General features: G+C 52.8%; 1 protein-coding gene and 1 gene segment (V, D, J or C); both read right to left on the reverse strand.

Annotated features, from left to right (window-relative positions):
- LOC142419578 (M1-specific T cell receptor alpha chain-like) overlaps positions 1–8,136 on the reverse strand; it is a 394,724-nt gene extending 386,588 nt beyond the window's left edge. The window contains exons 1-2 of the mRNA XM_075522679.1: positions 8,085–8,136; positions 7,271–7,554 (exon numbers count right to left, since the gene is read on the reverse strand). Coding sequence (XP_075378794.1) covers positions 7,271–7,554; positions 8,085–8,136 — 336 coding nt within the window. The remainder of the gene's footprint in view (positions 1–7,270; positions 7,555–8,084) is intronic.
- Positions 8,137–21,213: 13,077 nt separating this feature from the next.
- On the reverse strand, positions 21,214–22,466 carry LOC142419925 (T cell receptor alpha variable 1-1-like). The segment is given in 2 exon segments: positions 21,214–21,575; positions 22,418–22,466. Coding segments are annotated over 2 exon segments (411 nt in total).
- Positions 22,467–24,428: the final 1,962 nt, after the last annotated feature.

Consider the following 24,428-nt stretch of genomic DNA (forward strand, 5'->3'; position numbering starts at 1 on the left):
GGTCAGCTGGGGTCAGCTGTCCTGGTTGTGTCCCCTCCCAACTTCTTGTGCACCCCCAGCCTACTCGCTGGTGGGGTGGTGTGAGAAGCAGAAAAGGCCTTGACTCTGTGTAAGCATTGCTCAGTACTAACTAAAACATCCTAAACACTAAAACATCCCTGTACTATCAGCACTGTTTTTGGCACAAATCCAAAACACAGCTCCGTACTAGCTACTATGAAGAAAATTAACTCTATCCCAGCCAAAATCATCACAGGCTTCTTTAGCTAGGAGGTAAAGCCACAGGAGCAGTCATGTCTCCTCCCAAGAGCCGCCTTCTCCAACAGTGGTCACTGGTGGACGCGGAGGGCAGAGTAAGAGCTGGACAAGCAGCTGGGATACTTCTCCTGAATACTCATTGTTGTGTCCCACTCAGTTTCAGCAGCTCAGGGATGTTCCTGAGTCTGCTGTGGGAATGCGCCCTTGTGGCAGGGAAGGCCAACAGCATCCTGGGCTGCAGTAGGAAGAGTGTCACCAGCAGGACAAGGAACCTGATCCTTCCTCTCTACTCAGCACTGCTGAGGCCACATCTGGAGTGCTGGGTGCAGTTCTGGGCTCCCCAGTACAAGGAAGATACTAGAGCGAGCCCAGCAAAATTGAGTTGAGCTACGGGATACTGAGGCAATAGGAGCCAAGAGGGAAATGCCAGTGAAACGCCTCAAAGCACGCAAGGGGTGTTCTTCTATGAAGGAGATATGGGCGACAGCCCAGCTGAAGTGCTTCTACACCAATGCATGCAGCATGGGCAACAAGCAGGAGGAGCTGGAAGCCATTGTACATCAGGAAAACTATGATATGGTTGCCATCACGGAAACGTGGTGGGATGACTCGCACAACTGGAGTGCGGTGATGGATGGCTATAAACTCTTCAGGAGGGATAGGCGAGGCAGGAGAGGTGGTAGGGTAGCCCTATACGTCAGGGAGAGTCTAGATAGTTTAGAGCCTGATGATGGTGACGATAGGGTGGAGTGTCTATGGGTAAGAATCAGGGGGAAGGCCAACAAGGCAGATATTGTGGTGGGAGTCTGTTACAGACCACCCAACCAGGATGAGGAGACTGACAAACTATTCTATAAGCAGCTGGGAGAAGCATCACGATCGCTAGCCCTTGTTCTTGTGGGGGACTTCAACCTGCCAGATGTCTTCTGGAAATACAGTACAGCAGACAGGAAACAGTCTAGGAGGTTCCTGGAGCGTGTGGCAGAGACCTTCCTGACACAGCTGGTGAGTGAGCCAACTAGGGAAGGTGCCCTGCTGGACCTGTTGTTCACGAACAGAGAAGGACTTGTGAGCCATGTGATGGTTGGAGGCTGTCTTGGGCAGAGTGATCACGAAATGATAGAGCTTTTGATACGTGGAGAAGTGGCGAGGGGGGTCAGCAAAACTGCCACCTTAGACTTCCGGAGGGCAGACTTCAGCCTGTTTAGGAGACTGGTCGAGAGAGTCCTAATGGAGAGTCCGAATGGAGGCAGCCCCAATGGGCAAAGGAGTCCAGGAAGGCTGGACATTCTTTAAGAAGGAAGTCCTAAAGACACAAGAGCGGGCTGTCCCCAGGTGCTGAAAGACGAGCCAGCGGGGAAGAAGACCGGCCTGGCTGACTAGAGAGCTCTGGCTCAAACTCAGGAAAAAGAGGAGAGTCTATGACCTCTGGAAGAAGGGGCAGGCAACTCAGGAGGACTACAAAGGTGTAGCGAGGCTGTGCAGGGAGAAAACTGAGCTAGAGCTCAATCTGGCTGCTGCTGTAAAAGACAACAAAAAACACTTCTTCAAATACATTAGCAGCAAAAGGAGAGCTAAGGAGAATCTCCAGCCCCTAGTAGACGGGGGAGGGAACACAGTGACCAAGGATGAGGAAAAGGCTGAGGTACTTAATGCCTTCTTTGCCTCAGTCTTTAATAGCAGGGCCAATTGTTTTCTGGGTACCCAGCCCCTGGAGTTGGAAGATAGGGATGGGGACCAGAATGGAGCCCCTATAATCCAGGGGGAAATGGTTAGTGATCTGCTGCACCACTTAGACACTCACAAGTCTATGGGGCCTGATGAGATCCACCCAAGAGTACTGAAGGAACTGGCAGATGTGCTCACCAAGCCCCTTTCCATCATTTACCAGCAGTCCTGGCTAGCTGGGGAGGTCCCTGCTGAGTGGAGATTAGCTAATGTGACGCCTATCTTCAAGAGGGGCTGGAAGGAGGACCCGGGGAACTACAGGCCTGTCAGCCTGACCTCGGTGCCGGGGAAGCTGATGGAGCAGATCATCCTGAATGCTATCACACGGCATGTAGAGAATAACCAAGGGATCAAGCCCAGCCAGCATGGGTTCAGGAAAGGCAGGTCCTGCTTGACCAACCTGATCTCCTTCTACGACAAGGTGACCCGCCTAGTAGATGAGGGAAAGGCTGTGGATGTTGTCTATCTAGACTTCAGTAAAGCCTTTGACACGGTCTCCCACGGCATTCTCCTGGAGAAGCTGGCTGCTCATGGCTTGGACGGGTGTACTCTTCGCTGGGTTAAGAACTGGCTGGATGGCTGGGCTCAAAGAGTGGTGGTGAATGGAGTTTACTCCAGTTGGCGGCCGGTCACAAGCGGTGTTCCCCAGGGCTCTGTGTTGGGGCCAGTTCTGTTTAATATCTTTATCAATGATCTGGACGAAGGGATCGAGTGCACCGTCAGTAAGTTTGCAGATGACACCAAGTTGTGCGGGAGTGTTGATCTGCTTGAGGGGAGGAAGGCTCTGCAGAGGGATCTGGACAGGCTGGATCGATGGGCCCAGGTCAATTGTATGAGGTTTAACAAGGCCAAGTGCAAGGTCCTGCACTTGGGCCACAGCAACCCCATGCAACGCTACAGGCTTGGGGAAGAGTGGCTGGAAAGCTGCCTGGCAGAGAAGGACCTGGGAGTGTTGGTTGACAGCCGCCTGAATATGAGCCAGCAGTGTGCCCAGGCGGCCAAGAAAGCCAATGGCATCCTGGCTTGTATCAAAAATAGCGTGGCCAGCAGGAGTAGGGAAATGATCGTGCCCCTGTACTCGGCACTGGTGAGGCCGCACCTCGAATACTGTGTTCAGTTTTGGGCCCCCCACTACAAGAGAGACATTGAGGTGCTGGAGCGAGTCCAGAGAAGGGCAACAAGCTGGTGAAGGGTCTGGAGCAGAAGTCTGATGGGGAGCGGCTGAGGGAGCTGGGATTGTTTAGCCTGGAGAAAAGGAGGCTGAGAGGAGACCTCATCGCTCTCCACAACTACCTGAAAGGAGGTTGTAGAGAGGTGGGGGTCGGTCTCTTCCCCCACGTAACAAGTGATAGGACGAGAGGAAATGGCTTCAAGTTGTGCCAGGGGAGGTTTAGACTGGATATTAGGAAATTTTACTTCACTGAAAGGGTTATCAAGCATTGGAACAGACTGCCCAGGGAAGTGGTTGAGTCTCCATCCCTGGAGGTATTTAAAGGATGTTTGGATGAGGTGCTTAGGGACATGGTATAGTGGTGGTTTTGGCAGTGTTAGGTTTACAGTTGGACTCGATGATCTTAAAGGTCTTTTCCAACCTATACAATTCTGTGATTCTGTGAAAATGGTGCAGGAACTGGAGCATCTTTCCTGTGAGGATCATCTGATAGGGCTGGCAGTGTTGAGTCTAGGGAAGAGAAGGGTCATGGGGGATCCTGATAATGTGTGTAAATAGCTGATGGGAGGGAACGAAGAAGAGACTCTTCTCAGTAGTGTCCACTGACAGGAGAAGAGGCAGTGGGCACCAGTTTAGAAACCTGAACAAACATGATTCTGGTCAGCCTGTTCTACCTGACCCACCTTGAACAAGGACTGCATGATCTCAAAAGGTGCCTTCCAACATAATCAATTCTGTGATTCATTGAGATATATTCATATTTTCTCCCTCCTGCACAGGCTGGAGAGGCAGACACCCAGCCTCAGCACAGCACCAGTGTGCAGTTCCTGGGCAGGATGAGCTTAGAGCTACATGCAAGGAGTGGTGGGGACGGAGTCACTCCCCAGAGTACATCCTCCCCTTCTTGCGCAGTGCTGCACAAGTGTGGGCTCAGCACACAGAGATAGAGAGTGTTGTCCTGGAGCTCAGCATCCCACACATGCAGAAGCACGTGGGAGTCCTCTGCAGACAGCACGGAGGAGAACTTCCGTGAATCCACATGAGCTTTGTACTTGCTCACCCGCAGCAGCATCTGAGGGGACTGGTTTGGGAGCTGCTGGTACCAGTCAATGTAGGAACTGGAATGGCTGGTGGAGAAATTGCAGTACAGCATTGTGTTGTGTCCTGCCTTGGATGGTCCTTGCTGGAGGGAATTGGAGCACAGAGTCCTTCTGCGTGTGACCTGTAAAGCCAGAAAGGAATTTCAACAGTCCTTGCACTGACCCAGCCTTCCCCTAACAACTTTGGCCATTCCTACACAGGCTGACAGCATTTTGTCAAGCATATGCCTGGGAGAGAAGTTTCCACTTCTAGTGTTGGACTCTACCCTAGCAGCTCTCTCTTTCTCTAAACACCTATGCAAAAATAACCCATAGAAAGGCATTTGTGAACTCGAAAAGGGATTTGCAGTCTTATTCCTCCTTCCATTCCCATTATAGCTGACATCTCCCAGACGATTTTCCATTCCCACCTGCAGTCCCTGCTCTCCCTACAAAATCACTCCCAGTTTCCTGCAGAATCAAACTCGAATTTCCCCTTCCACCACTGGCAGGACAACCTCTTGCCCTGCTCCTCCCAGCCTGAATGTTGTGTCTCACCAAAATATGCCAGTCCCACCAGGGCTGCCAGGAAAATCAGGACCATGCCACACTCTTGCGTGCATGGCATGCCCAGGGAACTCACAGAAAGAGGCAGCTGAAGCTTTCAAGTTCACCACTTCTCCTCCTTCTGCCAGCCCAAAGCACCTGTCAAACCTCAGGACAGAGGGTAGAGCAAAACTCTCTCCCTGCTGCTGCAGACAGGTGGGCTTGGGACTCCACACCTCTGCCATGAGGAAGCTCTGTAGGGAGACTAATTAAAGTTGTTGAAGTGCTCAGCCCAAGGAAAGACACCAAACTGCAACCCTTACCATGTTCCAGGTTTGCAAGAGCCAAGAAGAGGTTGTTCAGCACTGGCAGGATTGTCTTTGCGCAGTCAGGCCAGAGCTGGGCTTTTCCTAGCCCTCCAAGTCAGGAGGTGCTTGGCAGCATGGGTATGTCTCAGGCAGACATACCCTGCTGTAGAAGCGCTGCCTCTCAGCTCAAGATCCCATTGCCAAAGGGACCTGGGGCACCTGAAAATTCCTGTAGGAGCCTGAAGGCAGAGATCAAGCAGCCTGCTGTCAGGCAACAGGAGGCTGCAGGCTGTTTTCCTGCTTTTTGTTCCTCCTGGAGATCACAACCAGCCCCCAGCAAGAGACAGGGGCCTGCACCCACCTCTCTCAGGGTTGGAGACAGGCCCCTCTGCAGCCCCTGATGAGCTCCTTCTCCCTCAGTAGTGTCTGAAAGGAGAATCTCTCCCCCCACACGGGGTTTCTCTCTCTTCTCAAATGTCTCCGGGAACAGCATCTGCTGTTTACAACCCACACAAAGTCAGACACACCACCTCCCTCTGCCAGAAGGTCAAACAGCATAACCCTCTTCTTCACAGACATCTACTCCCCATCTCTTCAGGTATCAGGATTAGCCCTCTTGTCTGGGGATGACACCACCCAGAAGGGTGAGAAGAGAGGATCACCTTATAAACTCAGGGGAGTTTTTGCATACAAGGGGATTGGACTCCTTATGGGATACAGTGGAAAAGTATTTACAGATTGTACAACACATGGGATGCTTAGGAGAAGCAGCAGAGACAGAAAAAGGGAAGGATCAAGGCATTTTGGCCTGGAGGCCTGGAGCAAGGATGGGAAGACAGATGGAGGTAGGCATGAGAGGGGCCGATTCCATGTGAACACGTGTCTGATCTGTGTGCTCGCCTGGCCATGCCTGTTGCTCTGCCTTGTTTGTCCACCTGCCAGTAGTTCTCTGCAACACAGTTATGAAGTCCCGCTGGGACAGGGAGCAGGGCTGGTCCTCACTCTGTGCCTCTGAAGCCTCTGACCATGGGCTCTGGACAGCTGTGTCAGCTACTGGAGCCACACAGAGTTCCCTGGGGACTGGCTGGAGCCTGCAGTCTCTTCCCAGAGGCCTCCTTCCAGCTCTCACTCACCTCAGACCTCCAGCCCCTTAGGGCAACTTAGCAAATCTCTTTCTGACTCACTCATCAAGCAGGAACCTGGCATCCCTTGAGGCTGTGGTCAGGGTGTCCAGTCCAAGCTTTTATGCTGTCTCCTGGGCCTCTACTCCAAAGGTTCTGAATCCTGTCAAACAAGCTTGTGGTCTCAACACTGAGCCACTGTGGGGAGCACTTGAAGGCGCCTGTGACCTTGACATCCCCTTCTCCTGTTGGTGTGGAGCTTGAACTCCTGACTCCATGGGATGACTTTGTAATGCTAGCCAGAACGTTTTGAAATCTCTGTGAAAGCCTGTAGCTGGAGGACGCAGTTGGAAGTATATCTGAGCTCTAACAAAGTAATGAAATGAGAAACACCTCCTGTTTTTTCTTTTCTATGTCAAGTTTTGCATTAGCAATTCAGCCCTGGAGTCCCTGTGTTTCCAGAGCAGAGGAAAGCACCTGCTCAGGGTTCCCTTGGCTGTTCTAGTGGGGTAAGGCAGAAGCCCGAGAAGAGGCCCTATATGTTCCATGCCAGCAGTGGCCAGTCCCTGCGGCAGGACCGAGGGCTGTGCGGCTGCTTGTGTGCAGGAGAATCTCTGCTTCCCGCCCGCCTGTGCATAGCAGAAAGGCACTGCTCCTCGCCGGGAGCCAGCGGGGCCGGTGGCTGCAATCGCTCCTTCCCGGGCACGGCCGGATACCGCAACGGCTCTGGTCCCGATTCATTACCGGCCTCCTCCACTGTGGCAGGGGATTTCTGTCTGCGTCCCAGTGGGAGTGCGGGGAACGAGAGCAGGTGAGGGGCGGGAGAACGTTTCTGCTCAGTGGGCTCCCGGGGCACGGTGGCTGCGAGGCTTCGACTGGCCCGATGCCAGTGCCGGTACCGGGGCCGGGCGGGGCGAGCCGAACCGGGCAGGCGGAGCGGCAGCGCCCCCTGGCGGGCCCGGTGGGCACTCTCCCCCCGCCCCCGACACACACGCCCGGCCCCGCCCACGGCGGTTCGTGCCCGGCCGCAGCCCCGGCTCCTCTCGCCGTGTCTGCCACGGCGCAGTAATACACCGCCGCGTCCCCGCGCCGGGGCCGGGCGAGCCACAGGGAGCTGGACCGGCGGTCTGCCGCCACCGACAGCCGCCCCGGCGGGTCCGGCAGCTCTTTGGACCCTTTGTTACTGCTCACGAGGAACGTGGGGCCTCGGCCCGGGAGCTGCCGGTACCAGTAGATGAAGTCGGTGGTCTTTATGTCGGGGTGTGAGCAATTGATGCTGATGCTGGTGCCCTCGGTGGTCTCTGCCGACATGTCCTGCTGCACCTGGGCTCTGCCCGCAGCCACTGCCAAGGAGAAAAGGAAGAAATAATCGTCAAAACCTGCCTTCTGCCCAGCACTGCCTCCTGTTTCCCAGAACAAATCCCGCAGAAGCCGTCAGGAACAGCTGTCAGGAACAGCAGTCAGAGATGATGAGGAGAAGAGTTTCCAGAGGATGTCAGCATGTGCACTAATGGAAGTGTCCATTAATAATTGGTGGAGAGATGAATGCCTGAATGGTAGCTGGAAGGGTGGAGTCACTGAAGAAAAAAAGGGGGGCAAAGGCAAGAAAGAAAGCAGCAAGAGGGAAGGAATGACTGCATGAGTTATACGGAAAGACACGGAGGAAAGGAAGGAAACAGGGAGGTTTGGACAAAGAATAGAGCAATGAGTTTTCTGAGGGAATGTGGGATGGCAGCAGAGGGAGGGATGGACGGGGGGATGATTCGGCAGCAGAGGTCCGTGAAGAAGCCAGAGGGGTCTGAAGCTCAAGCGGTCTGCGGGGGCCACACCAGGATCACCAGGGCCCCCATCCACCGCCGCCAGCCCCACGCACCCAGGAGCACCGCGGCCAGCCCCGCCAGCCCTGCGCCCCGGTACCGCCGCATCCCTCCGCGCCGTCGTCCACACTTCGCTGTCCCCCGCCAGCCCCGCTCTCTGCGCCGGCCGCGGCGCCTCCTCTCCGCCGCCTCTTCTCCTCCCGGTGCTGCCAGCTCCGCCCCGGGGCTGAGCCCTGCGCCCTGCGCTGACGGCGGGGCCGGGGCGGGCGGGCGGGAGCAGAGCGGGCCGGGGAGCGCGGCGCTGCCGAGCCCTGGTCCGCCCGCACTGCCCGGCGCAGACTGGGGCAGGACGAGCCGCCGTCGCGGGGGAACCCGGCGCTGCCGTAGCTCAGGAAACCCTGGGACAAGGCAGCCCGAAAGCACACCGACCCCTTCCCGAGCCCCTCAGGCTGGTGCTGCCCTTGCAGCCGGTACCGCCGGCCGAGCGGCCCGTGAAAGGCCGGCAGCGTCCCGGGAACACAGAATCACAGAATCGTATAGGTTGGAAAAGACCTTTAAGATCATCGAGTCCAACTGTAATCCTATCACTACCAAGACCACCACTATACCATGTCCCTAAGCACCTCATCCACACATCTTTTAAATACCTCCAGGGATGGAGACTCAACCACTTCCCTGGGCAGCCTGTTCCAATGCTTGATAACCCTTTCAGTGAAGTAAAATTTCCTAATATCCAGTCTAAACCTCCCCTGGCACAACTTGAAGCCATTTCCTCTCGTCCTATCACTTGTTACCTGGGAGAAGAGACCAACCCCCACCTCTCTACAACCTCCTTTCAGGTAGCTGTAGAGAGCGATGAGGTCTCCTCTCAGCCTCCTTTTCTCCAGGCTAAACAATCCCAGCTCCCTCAGCCGCTCCCCATCAGACTTCTGCTCCAGACCCTTCACCAGCTTGTTGCCCTTCTCTGGACTCGCTCCAGCACCTCAATGTCTCTCTTGTAGTGGGGGGCCCAAAACTGAACACAGTATTCGAGGTGCGGCCTCACCAGTGCCGAGTACAGGGGCACGATCACTTCCCTACTCCTGCTGGCCACGCTATTTTTGATACAAGCCAGGATGCCATTGGCTTTCTTGGCCGCCTGGGCACACTGCTGGCTCATATTCAGGCGGCTGTCAACCAACACCCCCAGGTCCTTCTCTGCCAGGCAGCTTTCCAGCCACTCTTCCCCAAGCCTGTAGCGTTGCATGGGGTTGCTGTGGCCCAAGTGCAGGACCTTGCACTTGGCCTTGTTAAACCTCATACAATTGACCTGGGCCCATCGATCCAGCCTGTCCAGATCCCTCTGCAGAGCCTTCCTCCCCTCAAGCAGATCAACACTCCCGCACAACTTGGTGTCATCTGCAAACTTACTGACGGTGCACTCGATCCCTTCGTCCAGATCATTGATAAAGATATTAAACAGAACTGGCCCCAACACAGAGCCCTGGGGAACACCGCTTGTGACCGGCCGCCAACTGGAGTAAACTCCATTCACCACCACTCTTTGAGCCCAGCCATCCAGCCAGTTCTTAACCCAGCGAAGAGTACACCCGTCCAAGCCATGAGCAGCCAGCTTCTCCAGGAGAATGCCGTGGGAGACCGTGTCAAAGGCTTTACTGAAGTCTAGATAGACAACATCCACAGCCTTTCCCTCATCTACTAGGCGGGTCACCTTGTCGTAGAAGGAGATCAGGTTGGTCAAGCAGGACCTGCCTTTCCTGAACCCATGCTGGCTGGGCTTGATCCCTTGGTTATTCTCTACATGCCGTGTGATAGCACTCAGGATGATCTGCTCCATCAGCTTCCCCGGCACCGAGGTCAGGCTGACAGGCCTGTAGTTCCCCGGGTCCTCCTTCCAGCCCCTCTTGTAGATGGGCGTCACTTTAGCTAATCTCCACTCAGCAGGGACCTCCCCAGCTAGCCAGGACTGCTGGTAAATGATGGAAAGGGGCTTGGTGAGCACATCTGCCAGTTCCTTCAGTACTCTTGGGTGGATCTCATCAGGCCCCATAGACTTGTGAGTGTCTAAGTGGTGCAGCAGATCACTAACCATTTCCCCCTGGATTATAGGGGCTCCATTCTCGTCCCCATCCCTATCTTCCAACTCCAGGGGCTGGGTACCTAGAAAACAATTGGCCCTGCTATTAAAGACTGAGGCAAAGAAGGCATTAAGTACCTCAGCCTTTTCCTCATCCTTGGTCACTGTGTTCCCTCCCCCGTCTACTAGGGGCTGGAGATTCTCCTTAGCTCTCCTTTTGCTGCTAATGTATTTGAAGAAGTGTTTTTTGTTGTCTTTTACAGCAGCAGCCAGATTGAGCTCTAGCTCAGTTTTCTCCCTGCACAGCCTTGCTACACCTTTGTAGTCCTCCTGAGTTGCCTGCCCCTTCTTCCAGAGGTCGTAGATCTCTGGTCGTAGCCATGCTCCTAGGCATAGAAAGAAGCAGAGTATCTTTGTCATGATAGTGATGTAATACAGCTGCTCGTGTATGGCAATGTTGTGTATGGCAATGGCAATCTCAAAGGACATCACTGAGAAGATTAGAAACTCAGTGACACCCCAGAAGAAGTGGGAAAATGACTGTGCCAGGCAGCAGGAAACACAAACGGTTGTCCTGGTGACAAGGAAAGTCTCCAGCACTTTGCAGACAATGGTGGTGGTGTTCTGGATCTCCAAGAAGGAGAGCTTGCCGAGGAAGAAGTCCATCAGGATCCTCAGGGACCCATCCCTCCCTGCAGCAAAAAAGATGATGCCGTTCCCATCAGAGTTACAAGATACGTGGACAAGACAAGGACAAACAGGACCATGTGCCACCTGCGACGGTCTGGGAAGCCCAGGAGAATGACTTCAGTCCCAAATATCCTGTTCTTCTTTGCCATGGCTCCAAGATTACAGATGGAGATTATGTCAGAGTGAGGTTTCACATTGCAGCAAGAGCAGCAGTAACCTTTCAACAAGAAGTCTTTCCCTGGGCTCAGTGGCTCTTCCCACGGCCTCCGGTTATCAGTACCAGTCTCATTCTCCCTCCACCTCCTCTCTCTCTCTTCTTCCATACAGACAGGCATACAAACATCTGTCCATCCTTCTCCAGCCATTCATCCATCTACGCTACTCTATGACCCTCCCTGCAAGGGAGCTACAAATTAGCTTACGAAATCCAGATTTTTTTTTTCTTGTTCTTGTCTTTTTCTCTTGGGTCAGTTTCTGATAGCCAAGTAGGTTATGGCCTGGTATGAATTTGTATGGACCAGACAAATTCAGAGTATTTGATAGAAAATACCATGTTTTCAAAGGGAATTTTTGGGTTGTTTTGCCTCTCAATTTTTCAAGGGAAAGACTGCCTCTGTGTCCCACTGTACTGTATTATGTACAATACCTTTCTGCCTAAAAGGAAGGCCCCAAATAATAAGAATTCCAGGCAGAAAATAGAAATACTCACATACATGATCATCAGCAATAACCCACTGATCTTTTCAAACAAAATTAAACAGAAAAGAAGTTTCAAAATCTTTCCCTTTCCTTTCCTTTCCTTTCCTTTCCTTTCCTTTCCTTTCCTTTCCTTTCCTTTCCTTTCCTTTCCTTTCCTTTCCTTTCCTTTCCTTTCCTTTCCTTTCCTTTCCTTTCCTTTCCTTTCCTTTCCTTTCCTTTCCTTTCCTTTCCTTTCCTTTCCTTTCCTTTCCTTTCCTTTCCTTTCCTTTCCTTTCCTTTCCTCTTCTCTTCTCTTCTCTTCTCTTCTCTTCTCTTCTCTTCTCTTCTCTTCTCTTCTCTTCTCTTCTCTTCTCTTCTCTTCTCTTCTCTTCTCTTCTCTTCTCTTCTCTCCCTGCCTTGCCTTGCCTTGCCTTGCCTTGCCTTGCCTTGCCTTGCCTTGCCTTGCCTTTCTGTGCCCTGCCCTGTCTTGCCTTGCCTTGCCCTGCCCCGCCCTGCCCTGTCCTGTCTTGCCTTGTCTTACCTTGCCTTGGCCTTCCCTGTGCTGCCCTCCGCTGCCTTGCCTTGCCTTGCCCTACACTTCCCTGCCCTGCCTTTCCTTTCCTTGCCTTGCCCTGCCCTGCCCTGCCTTGTCTGGCCTTTCCTTGCCTTGACCTGCCTGCATTGCATTGCATTGCCTTGCCTTGCCTTTCCTTGCCTTGCCTTGTCTTGACCTGCCCTGCCTTGCCTTGCCCTGCCTTGCTTTGCATTGCATTGCCTTGCCTTGCCTTTCCTTGCCTTGCCTTGTCTTGACCTGCCCTGCCTTGCCTTGCCCTGCCTTGCTTTGCGTTGCCCTGCCTTTGCTTGCCTGATCTTACCCTGCCTTGCCCTGCCCTGCTGTGCCCTGCCCTGCCCTGCCTTGCCTTGCCTTGCTTTGCCTTGCCAAGACTTGCCCTGCCCTGCCCTGCCCTACCCTGCCCTGCCTTGCCATGCATTGCCTTGCCTTGCCCTGCCCTGTCCTGTGCTGCCTTGTCTTGCCTTGCCTTCCCTTGCCTTTCCTTGCCTTGCTTTGCCTTGTGTTGCCTTGCTTTCTCTTGCCTTGCCTTGCCTTGCCTTGCCTTCTCTTCCCTTCTCTTTTTCTGTTCATCTATTTCTGACCTGGGTCACTGAATGCTGGAAGAAGATGATGTAACAACAGTTTTCAATGTGTTCCTTCTTCACTCTGAGCTGTGCTAGTCTTCCTTGCATGATTTCTTTCTTTCCAACATTAATTCCAGATTTTTGATTCTCTGGAAAGAACTTAGAGGGAGCCTTGTCAGCCCCAGCCATCTTCTAGGTCTTCTCCTTCACCATTTCCTTGCTTGATTATGTTTGTGTTACTATAGGGGCAACATGTTGTCCTGTTTGGAAGAGCTTTGCCATGTCCAGAAGGAATCAACTACCCAGGCACGAGGCGGGAGCTCAAGCTGTGGTGGGCCACAGCCCTCGTCTCTGTGGTAGAGGAGGGAAAAACAGTGAATGAAGGTAACCAGCTTACCACCGTTGAAGGACGGACCCTGCCAGAGCTGAGGAGCACGTTAGATCAGAGTAAAGAGGACCTGGCAGAGCTCTGAAATACTCTTCTGGTTTGGTGGAACGAACCACTGCCATGCAAGGCCTGACTCCCATTGCAACTCGTTATACATCTGGTAATTCCTGGGTTCATCGGTACTTAATTGCTTCATTCTTATTTGCCTAAGGTGAATGTCCAAGGTGCTTACGGGCTGTAGGATAAAAATTCGACAGAGACCTTGGTATGTGTGGTGGGAAAGATGAGGGAAAGCTGGGTGACAGCTGTTGATGCGTTTGCTCAAGAGAGCTGAGCTATGATGAGACACCTAAAAAGTGAGTATCCCTCTGGAACAATTACCATCAGTCCATTCGTGACTACATGGCACCCATTTGCCGTGTCCTTAAGTGACTGACATGAGTAGTGCAGGTACCACTGATACCCAAGATGCGATGTGACAGGCGCCTTGCCCACCAGCTTCCAGAGGAAATCCACCCCCTTCCCAGCAGCCTCCGCAGACCCTGAAAGTCCCTCCCCTTTTCTGGTCATGTGCATTGTTACGATTGGCTGACAGGACCTGCTATGCCTTCAGGTTTACCTGGACATACCTCAGACCTATAAGGCCCTTCCCCTAGAGACACAGGGGAAGCCTTTTTTTTCTCAACCACCATTTTAGGAGCAGGTGTTGCCATTTTACAGCAGAGATCTCCCATTTTGTAAACATCACACTGCTCTGTGACTGACTGGTGGCCATTTCTTGATACTGTCATAGCTCTGTGTTCTCAGGCAGCCCTGTGACTGGCTAGCAGCACTAGGCACCCCTCCCATTTTACCCGGAAGCATGTCCGAAAAGGCAGCCCCTTACCATTAGATACAGGGAGGCTGCCACTCTGGACGTGGCATTTCCCATGTGTTTTCATACTGCACTGTGACTGGCTGACAGCACCTTCTTGACACCATCAAACAAACAAGTTCTGAGGCAGCCTTGTGATTGGCTTTGCGCCTCCTTTGGACCAGGAAGTGCTCAGTTAGAAGCACTCTGTGTTTCTGGAACATGTCCCTCATTTCAGCATCCAAAGAGTGGTCTGTATCAGCCCTCATGTCTTCCCCGGGTAATGGCAGCAGCCATAGCTGCTCCAGCTGATTTGCAGGCACCAGATCCATTTTTTCACACAGCCCGTCATTACTTTACCAAAAGCCCTGCAATGAGCAGAAGAGCAAAACAAATTTGATGAAAGGATACTTCCAGAGCACTTCCCAATACAGCAGTTGCCAGCAACTGTGAACATCACAGAATTTTCTCAGGCATGACAGACAGCAAGGGGTTGGCATTCATCAGCTGTCCAGTGGTTGCAAGTGAGCCAACTGTGCAGCATTAGAGAAGTTGATAGGGAGGTAGGCAGAATTTTCTCCGAGATGCAACATCTTGAAGAGCCCCCGACCCCAAATGCAGTGGAGAAGCAGGCAGTGTCTACCCCTAGGTAGACAAGGTAAGTGCAATCTCTGGAGAAGTTGAAGGATGGAAGCTGGTGATTTGTGGCACCAAGCGGAAGGCTCCTGCCCCACCTAAGGGCTTACAACTACAAAATAGGTTCACCGTCCTCAAAGTTAAAGAGGAGCCAGATGTGCCTGAAGCAAACGATCTGGTCCGCCTGACCCTAAACCATGCAAGGCCACCAGGAAGAAGCAGCAAGTGACAGTTATGGGTGACTCTCTGCTACAGGGGACAGAGGCACCAATCTGCCAACCTGGCCTGTCACCTAGAGAGCTTTGCTGCCTGCCAGGGGCCCAGATCCCGGATATTGTGGAGCTACTGATGAAGGCCATTCAGCCCTCTGACCGCTACCCCCTGCTGTTATTCTTTATGGGCACAAATGATATGCTAGGGGAAACCTGGACAGAATCAAAAGTGATGACAGAGCTCTGCAGGCAGTAGTCAAGGGCATGTGGGCCCAGGTAGTGCTGTCATCAATCCTGCTGGAGAAGGGAAGGGGTGTGAGGAGGAAGGCACTGATAATTCAGGTCAATAACTGCCTGTGGAGCTGGAATTGGTGACAGCGTTTTGGGTCCTACAACCATGGGACCCTTTTTGCAGAGCAGCGTCTGCTCAGGAGGTGTGGGATCCACCTCACCAAGCAGGACAAAGTTAGCTTTGCCAGTAAGATGGCTGACCTGATAAGGAGGGTTTTAAACGAGGAATGATGGGGGAGGGAGAGAGTACCCAGCAGCCCTATGAGGGACTGATGGACACAGGTGATGAGCAAAGGGCCTGGGGTGATGTGCCAGGAAGGGAGGACAAGATGAAGGAAACAGGGCTGAAGTGGGGTCACCCCTAGCAGTTGCATGGAAGCAAGGAAGTGCCTGCAAGGCATCATTGTGGAGAAATTGTGGCCAAAACTCTTTCTAAGAAGTCAACATGCTGGGGTGCCCCTGTCAAGTGCCTGTACACTGATGCTCGCAGTATAGGGAATAAACACGAGGAGTTAGAGATCTGGGTGCAGTTGCAGGGCCACGATCATGTTGGGATCACAGAGACGGTGTGGTATGGCTCCTGTGACTGGCATGTTGCACTGGAGGGATAGAGGCTGTTTCAGAAGGACAGGCAGAGAAGAGGAGGATGGGGACTTTCCCTTTCTGTGAGAGAGCAGTTGGAGTGCATGGAGCTCTGCCTGGGGGTGGATGATGTGCCAACTGAGAGCTTATGGGTAAGCATTAAAGAGAAGACAGGTAAAGGTGACATTGTAGTGAGTGTCTGATACAGGCTGCCTGACCAGGAACAACCAGCGGATGAGACCCTCTACAGGCAGAGAGGAGCAGCCTCACATTCACAGGCCCTGGTCCTCATGGGGAACTTCAACCACTGCGGTATCTGTTGGAGGGAAAACACAGCAGGACATAAGCAAGCCAGGAGGTTCCTGGAGTGCATGGATGACAGCTTCATCACCCAAGTGACAGAGGAGCCAAGGAGGACAGGTGCTCTGCTGGACCTCATACGCACCAAGAAGGAAGGGCTTGTTGGGGATGTGAAGATCAAAGGCAACCTGGGCTGCAGTGGCAAGGAGATGGTGGAGCAGGATCCTGAGGGGAGGGAGGAAGGTAAATAGCAAGCTCAGAACCCAGGACTTCAGGACAGCCGACTTCCGTCTCTTTAAAGATCTGCTTGGAGAGTGCCATGGGATAAGGCCCTCGAGGCCAGAGGGGCACAAGAAAGCTGGTTAATAGCCAAGGATCACCTCCTCCAACTCAAAAGCAGTCCATCTCAATGAACAGATAGCCAGGCAAATATGCCAGGAGGCCTGTATGGATGAACAAGGAGCTCCTGGCAAAACCAAAACACAAGAAGGAAGCATAAAGGAGATGGAAACAAGGATGGGTAACCTGCGAGGAATACAGGGACACTGTCAAAGCATGCAGGGATGGGATTAGGAAAGTCAAAGCTCAAGTGGAACTGAATCTGGTGAGGGATGTCAATGGCAACAAGGCTTCTGTAAGGACAGGTAGCATTGAAAAGGCTTAGGGGCTGAATGCCTTCTGTGCCTCAATTTTTACTAGCAAGATCAGCCTTCAGAGTCCTACATCCCTGAGACCAGAGGGTCTCCCTTGTCTGCAACAAGGGAGACGTACCCTTGGTGGAAAAGGATCAGGTCAGGGAATACTGTAAGCAAACTGCATGTACATAAGTCCATCTGGTGCTGACACCATAGGAAAAATGGAGTTTGGGTCATGTGTCCCAGTCTCCTGCATACACTCCCTGTCATAGATAATATAGCCCTGCCCTTTTTCTGGATTTTTGTTCCCACGTGTGAAACACTGGTGCTGGTTTACATTACAGATCTGTTTATCGCACATCCCGCACTTCCAACTTTACATTCGTGCTGTTTTTCTGCCTCGGTCTTCAAGTTCTCACAGAAAATCATAGCCAAACGGTCAACTTCTTTTTTAACAGGCGTGGCCTTGCGCCTCTGTAAGCATTCCCCAGACCTGCACAACAGCCGGCAACTGGGGCACCTTTTCCTTCTCCCCAGCTTAAATGCACAGTCACGAGACAAGCAGAGCCGTCAACAAAATGTACAGCTCTGGCCATGGTTATAGAATGTATGACAAAGCCCACAAGAGTTTCTCACTCCAAACACCTTCCTGACATCCTTAACACATTAATAATGAAGATGTAAAAGGAGGAAACAGGTCTTGCAATATCTGAGGCTGTCGCTTGGTTTAAAAGTCCCCCAATCCTTTTTCCCCTCCGACAGGAGGATGGTGCATATATTAACATGTCCCCAGACAAGGGGATGTCACTCAGCGTGACCTTCCTGTGCACAGACCACCCCAGTTGGTCTTGTAGCTCTTTTGTTCTGCGTAACGATTCTGCGCCTGTCAGGTCCCTTGCAGCTGTAAGTGCCATGTTACTCCCTGCAAAACAGAGATAATTGTCACTGCTATTTAGATCAATGAAATAGCACCACTTTTTGTCTCTAACTTTGGAATGGGGGATAGACTGCAGGTTCTGTGTACCCCACGCACAAAGGCTTTCACAATAATGACAGCCTGGTGGAAAGTCTGATCAGAACACAGCGCTCTTTTACTTTGTTGGGGAGCTCTGACCCAGTCTAGAAATGTCACAGTGTTCACATTGTTTCAATTACCAGCAGGAGAATATGAAGTCATGCATGCTGACAGCTTCAAGATGGAGCTGAGCATAATCACCAGGTTCAAACAGCTGGTGCAAATGATGAAAAATGTGCTCTACACCCCTAAGAAATTTGTCATAAGCTTCATGTAGTGAGTGATGTCTGATGTAAATTAATAAATCTGTATACTTCTAGATACTGTCTGGCTCCAAACCTCTGGACTAGCCAGTCCCAGAGCTTTGCATGCTCCATGGAAGCCATGGGGCAGACTTCTGCCTCCTTCAACTGCTGCTGCATTTGAGGGTGGGGACCAAAATGGACTCTGAAATGCTTCCTCGGGACTTGGGAGTGCAGCAGGCAGCCTCTGCAGGGAGACAACCTCACTGTGTTCAACCACCTCTTGCACTGTGAGGGACTGCAGTAACCGGGAAGTGCCTTCCAGGAGGTCCTCTTCTAGCCTCATGGGAGACGTGCTCATGGGCCCACCACATTCAGAAAAACAGTTTGCATTAAGGGCCCTTGTGATCCCCATGATCCCCTGCCAGTAAGATGCCAAAAGAGATCAACAAATTTCTCCAGAGGGCAGGTTTAGGAGGAAGAGAATTGCAATGCAGCAGTGCAGCCCACCTGCCTGGGAAGCTGACCACAAGTGAACATTGGAGCAAGTTGGGAGGGAGGGAAAGAGAAAGACATGTCACGTCCTCACACAGGCAAGCTCCTGGGTGATCAGCCAAGGCTTGCAGAGCTGGGAGCAGCTGAGCCCCTTCCTGTCAATGCAGCCACAGGTAAGCCCACCAGCGTGCCCCAGGCCAACATCACTTGCCTGCACTGCACCCGTCTGGCACCTGAGCTGAGTCTTCTGCCGGCACTGACACATTCCTGCCCCAGAAATCCTGGGGTCTCTCAATCCCAGTGCTCAGAAGAAGCCTCTGTGAGGGAATGAGCACAGCATAAGCCAGGAAATGAAAAGGCGCCATCAGGGAAAACAACCACCCAGCCCATGTCATTAGCTGGGATGATTTCCCTTCATCATGAGCACCTTAGAAAATTGCCACTTCTGTAGAAGTGACCTCTGGTCCTGGGGCAGGTCAGGGCCACCATAAAAGCCAGTCCAGGTCCACACTGTCTCATCTACTTCTCTCACCTCCTTCTCCTTGGGAACCAGGTGAGTCTGAAGCCCTTTCCTCATGCAGATGCATGCTCCTCCATCCTGTGCTGGGTCTTGGTGCTGCTTGTCGTGGGAGGGGGAAGAAGGGTGAAGGTCTGACTAAGACAGTGTCTGGGACATGCCTCTGGAGGGAGGCTCTTCTTTTAAGAGATGGTCAGCAGCCTTGTTGAGCCTGGCGACACTTTGCAGTACCATGTCTGGATAAGGCCAGGAAACCCTTTTGCCTCACTGCCCAGTTTCTACCTCCCGGCTCAGCAGGTGCCTTTGACTTTGGTGACGGACTTGTGGCAAACTGCTCCTCACATGTCCCTGTGCTTTGATTCCTCTCTGCCCTCTCTCTCAGGTGCACTTCTGGACCTGAGACATGTCCTGCTACGACCAGTGCCTGCCATGCTGGCCCTGTGACCCAACCCCGCTGGCCAACAGCTGCAATGAGCCCTATGTCAGGCAGTGCCAGAACTCCACCGTTGTCATTGAGCCCCCTCCCGTGGTGGTGGCCCTGCCTGGCCCCATTCTCAGCTCCTTCCCACAGAACACTGTTGTGGGCTCCAACACCTCCGCTGCTGTTGGCAGCATCCTCAGCTGTGATGGAATGCCCGTCACCTCTGGGTGCTGTGACCTCTCTGGCATTTCCAGCCGCTACTATGGCAGAAGGTGCCCCTCCTGCTAAAGCCACTGGTGACAGCCTGGACAAGGACCGCCTGGAACCCAGAAGCTCATGCTGAACTGACGACAAAGCTCCTGGCTATTGATTTCAGAGAGGCTGAGCATTGAGTGCTGCCCTGGCAAAGGACAGCAGCTGGGGCTCTCTGAAAACATGGCCACAGTCTAACTTCCTTGCCTTCCACTCTCTCCCATCTCTTTCTTGCCTTCTGGTCTTCTGTGCCGTAAGACCCCCAGAGCCAACTTGGGGCATCTGCTGACCCCTCTCCCTCTGCGAGGCAGGCAGATGGATGCCCTGAGGGGTCTCCACTGTGGGCAATAGGCACAGACATTTGGCAGCTGCTGTTGCTCTCCCTGCACCGGCAGCCTCCTCTAGAATTGAACTCATTTCCCTCTTCAGAGTCATTAAAGTTCTCCACATTGTTGCCTCTGCCTCCACATAATCCTTTCTTGGTGGACATTGTCTTGAGTTGCCCAGGATGAAAGGCATTGCCTTGGGTGGCGGCAGGGGGAGAAGCTGAGGACACAAGCAGACTTTTCATCATTCCCAGAGGAAGGGGAGGGAGGGACACAGGACAATGGGTCCCTTGCAGTCACTGTCTCTTGGAGCTGAGGAAGACATACTCAGCTCCTCCACAGCTGGTGGAGATCGGGGTCTGCATTCTGGCACCTCTGCTCAGATACGGCCCCTTGGCCTCAGAGCATGTCCTGCAGATGGGGAGCCCAACCTCTGCTATCCCCCAGTGAGGAGCCTGGTGCTACTGGAGGCTCTGAGAGGTCAACAGCTGACAAGCCTGTGCAGAAGGGAATTCTACCTATACACCCTATACACCCTCCACCCTGCAAACAGTTCCCTGCACAGCCCAGCAGTTACACAGATGTGCAGGGCTAAGGCAACTCACAGGTTGATGCTGAAATCAGCCTGGCCAGGCCACATACCAGGGCCCTCATGCTCCTCACACACCCTCAGCTCCCACCAGACAGGGCACCCCAAGGACAGCAGCCAGTGCCCAAGCCTACGTCTGCTGTGTCATGCCTGGCCTTCCCCCAGGCGTGAAGCCACTTTCCCCAAGGCCAGCTCTTCTCCTGGCAGGCCTTGTTGCCCACCTCTGCCTGGTGATCTGCTCCCCCCTTGAGATCTTGGATAGAGCTGTACAACCTGGTCCCACTGCAGAAGAAATGAGGCAGGTCTGGGGGAAGCCCATGAGGTAGGGAATGAGGAGGGCTCCAAGGACGGGCAGAGTGCCAGATCCCAGCACATGGCCATGTAGCAACTGGAGGGTCCACAGGGTATTTCTGAGTATTTTCCAAAATTGTTGTAATCATAGGTAATTCCAGGAAGGAGCATTGCCAGATGACATGTTATTTATGTTTTTCATCTTGTTTTGAACTCTGACCTCTGAGGGACACATCCCGGAGCAGGTACTCTAAGGGACAGGCCAGCAGGAAACCCTGAAGATGCAATGTGCAGCAGGGAAAAACAGAAAGCAAAGAGCAGCAGCAAGGAACCATTGCACAAGCAGCCCTCATCTCCTGCATTGCCTGCCTCCTCACTGGATCCTTTGGGCAGAATAACCACATAACCCATGGCGAAAACAAGGGAACCTGAGAATCCTTCATCACTTTCTCCATCCTCTCAAGTCATTGCACTGTCCCCTCCTCGAAGAGGATTTTAGCCTGCAAATCTCTGGGTGCATTGGTAAAAAAAGAGTGCTGAGGGCCTTTCCCTTCAGCTTCACCTTGCACAGACACATGCCCTCCCTCCCCTGGCTTGTTGCACAGCCAAGGAAGCTCCCTGCACCACGGTGTCTTGCACAGCACAGAGGTACAAGGCACTGTCAGAGAGCTCGACTTCCTCCAGCCGCAGAAGGCTGTATTTCTCTGTGGTGTTCAGCAACGTGGTGAGACGGCCGCTGTGCTTGGACCCAGATGCTGCCTGAAACAGGATTAGCTGGGGAGCTTGTCCTTTCCTCTGCTGGTACCAGAGCAAGCTCTGAAAGTACGAGGTCTGGTATGTGCAGGCTGTTTGGAAGGTGTCTCTCTGCTTCACCGTGATCTGTCCTTCTTGCTGGGTGACGGTGATTTGCCCCATGGTGCCTGGAAGAAAGGGAAGGTCAGCAGCTCTGCAGGGAAAGGCTCTGGGAAGCAAACCAGGAGTGGATGCAAAACCCAGGCAGAGAAGGCTCCCTGTCCCTTGCCCTGCAGGAAAATCCTGAGGGGACAGCCAGGCGGAGAGCAGTTTTGGGCAGGAGCTCTCAGCACAGTGTGGACCCTGAGGAGAGCTGTGCTTTGTCCCTGCTCCTCCTCCCTGCTCCTGCTCCTACTGTCCAGAGGACCAGGGAACAGCCTGTCATCCCTGACCTTTGTGTGCTGGGACCAGCACCCCTCCAGCAGGTTGAGGAGCCCAGGGAACTACAGCAAAAAGATTCATCCTGCTTCCCCATCCCTGTCATCTCAGAGGGCTCCTAGCTCCCTGAATCCATGCAGTGCTGAGCTGAATGTTGGAAAGAGGGAGCCCTGGCTGTGTTGACAACCAGGAGGAAACTGGAGGCCATGGCAGCCAGCAAGGAGGCACAGCCAGGGGACACATTCAACATTCCTGTTGCAGCTTTGAGAGGATCTGCTAATTTGCATTGGAAGTAGAGAAATGTGGGACAGCAGAGACAGCTGAGATCTCTTATGGTGACAGCAGGTGGATCAGAAGAGAGAGGCAGAGGGAGATAGATTAAAGGGGAGAGAAAGGCAGGAGAAGGGGTCTGAGGTCTCTCTCCTCTCTCAAACAGTAAGAGTGTCTTGAGAGAACCAGTGCAAACCCACAAATGTGAGGTGACATTTCCCAGCATTTTCCTGTAATTCAAAAGTAGTTGCCTGCATGATCCTGATAAGGCTGGCAAGGGTTTCCTTGGGAGAAGTACGTGTGATGACAAACCAGGACTTACCCAGCAATTGTCCCAGGAAGGCAGTGAGGACGAGATATCCGCGGTGCATGCCAAGTCCGAGCCACCTGTTTGTTGAGTGAGAGAGAGTCAGAAAACCACCTCCCAGCGCCGAGATAACAGAGCTGCCGGAAACGACTCTGTTGGGGGAGCAAAGGAAGAAGCGGGGAAGAGAAACAGTTCTGTTCTTCCTGTGCCTGAAATGCTCCTTCTGGCTTTCTCCCTCCTCCAGCAGCAACACCTGTGGCTCCCTCAGTCAATGGCATTCTGAACATTTCGACAATGAGGTGGCTCTTCCCACTGGGGGCCCCAGTCGTGGGAAGAGGCTGTTCCCACTCATCTCACAGGGGAGTCCTCACCTCCCCAGCTAGAATCGCCTGCTCTTCTGCACACCCACTGCTGGGCCATTTGGGAGGTCAGGGCTTTCTTCCCCACTGAGCTATCACATCTTCCCCTGGGGTCCTCAGCTCCCTGGGGACACTGGTATTTCTTCTGGGAACAGAAGCCTCTTCTGTTTCTCTCAATTCTCCCCTTTCTTTCCTCAGCAGCCTGGGAACAATGCCTCTCCCCCAAATCCCCCTAAACAGGATGTAAACCCTGTTGTGCAGCAGCCCAGGGGCTATGGCTGTGCCTTGTTCTGGTGGGATAACCCACAGCACAAGAGAGGAACCTGGCTCTGACACTGCTGTTGGATACCACAAATGCAGAGATGACAAGGACAACCTTCTCCTACTTTAGGGGAAAGGGTGAGGGGTCAGCAGGGAACAGGATGGCAGATCAGGGGGTCACCCCCACTCCCAGGGACCACATGGAGCACCCATTGGAGTGCTGCACTGCAAGGGGTGGGGATAGGGTAGCCCTGCACCCCAGAGCTGAAAGGGCATGTGAAGGGTGGGGGGAGTACTGCAGGTGGGGACCCCTACTCCCACACCCTTTCCACATTAACTCCAAAGTGATCCCATGCACCAGTCATGGCAGAGATAACAAACTGGTCATTATCGTTAAATTAACCTGAACTGAGTAGGCACAGACCTGGCTGTGCTGAGCTGTATATATCACTTGGCAACCTTGGCAACGTTGCCACAAACACATCCTTGTGTTGATCTAGGAGTGAAGCATCGTGCTTTCATAGAAATGTCCTTTTGCTCAACAGTAGAAATTAGGAGTGGTTTATTTCTAAAAAAATCCCATGGAAACTTAAAAGATGACAATGCCAGTGAGTCTCAGCATGGGCAGGATTTGCACTATGTGCTAAACCCCAGCTCAAGTTCCACCTCATGCTCCATAACTCAGGGTTCCCAGCATCTGAAGGGGCATAATGTCACCCATGCTATCCCCTTTACCATCTTGTGTTATCTGCATTTAATGGTATTTTAAGCAACACTTTGTGGAGCCAGAGTCCCATTCTTACTTGGCTCTATCTACAGCCATGCTCCACCCTCATCATTAAAAAAAGCACAATTCCAAATTTCTAGTAGGAATTCCCCCTGCTCCAGATCATGTCCATTGCCTTTCGCTCTGTCACTTTGCTGAAGAAGAGTTTGGCTACATCTGGCCTTTCGTCCCCCAGTCAAGTGTTAGAAGCATCAAAAAGCTCTCTCTGAAGCTTCTCTTTTGAAGGCTGAAGAAGGCCACTTCTCTCAGCCTCTCTTCATGTCTCGTACTACAGCAACACAGAATTGGTAAATTTGGAAGAGACCTCTGGAAGTGATCGTGTCCAAACCCCACCTCAGGAAGGGTGACCTAGAGCTGCTTTCATAGGACCATGTCCAGAGGGATTTTGAGTACCTCCAAGGATGGAGACTCCACAACCTCTCTGGGCATCCTGTGCCAGTGATCCCTCACCCTCACTGTGAAAAAGGGTTCCTGGTGTTCAGACAAAGCCTCCTTTGTTTCAGTATGAGCCAAATGCCTCTTGTCCTGTCACTGGACACCATGGAGAAGAGTCTGTCTCTGCATTCTTCACAGCCTTCCTTCAGATATTAGTACACATTGATGAGACTCCTCCCCTGAG

This window comes from Mycteria americana, chromosome 22 (genome assembly GCF_035582795.1).
Source record: "Mycteria americana isolate JAX WOST 10 ecotype Jacksonville Zoo and Gardens chromosome 22, USCA_MyAme_1.0, whole genome shotgun sequence".
NCBI classification, from domain to species: domain Eukaryota; kingdom Metazoa; phylum Chordata; class Aves; order Ciconiiformes; family Ciconiidae; genus Mycteria; species Mycteria americana.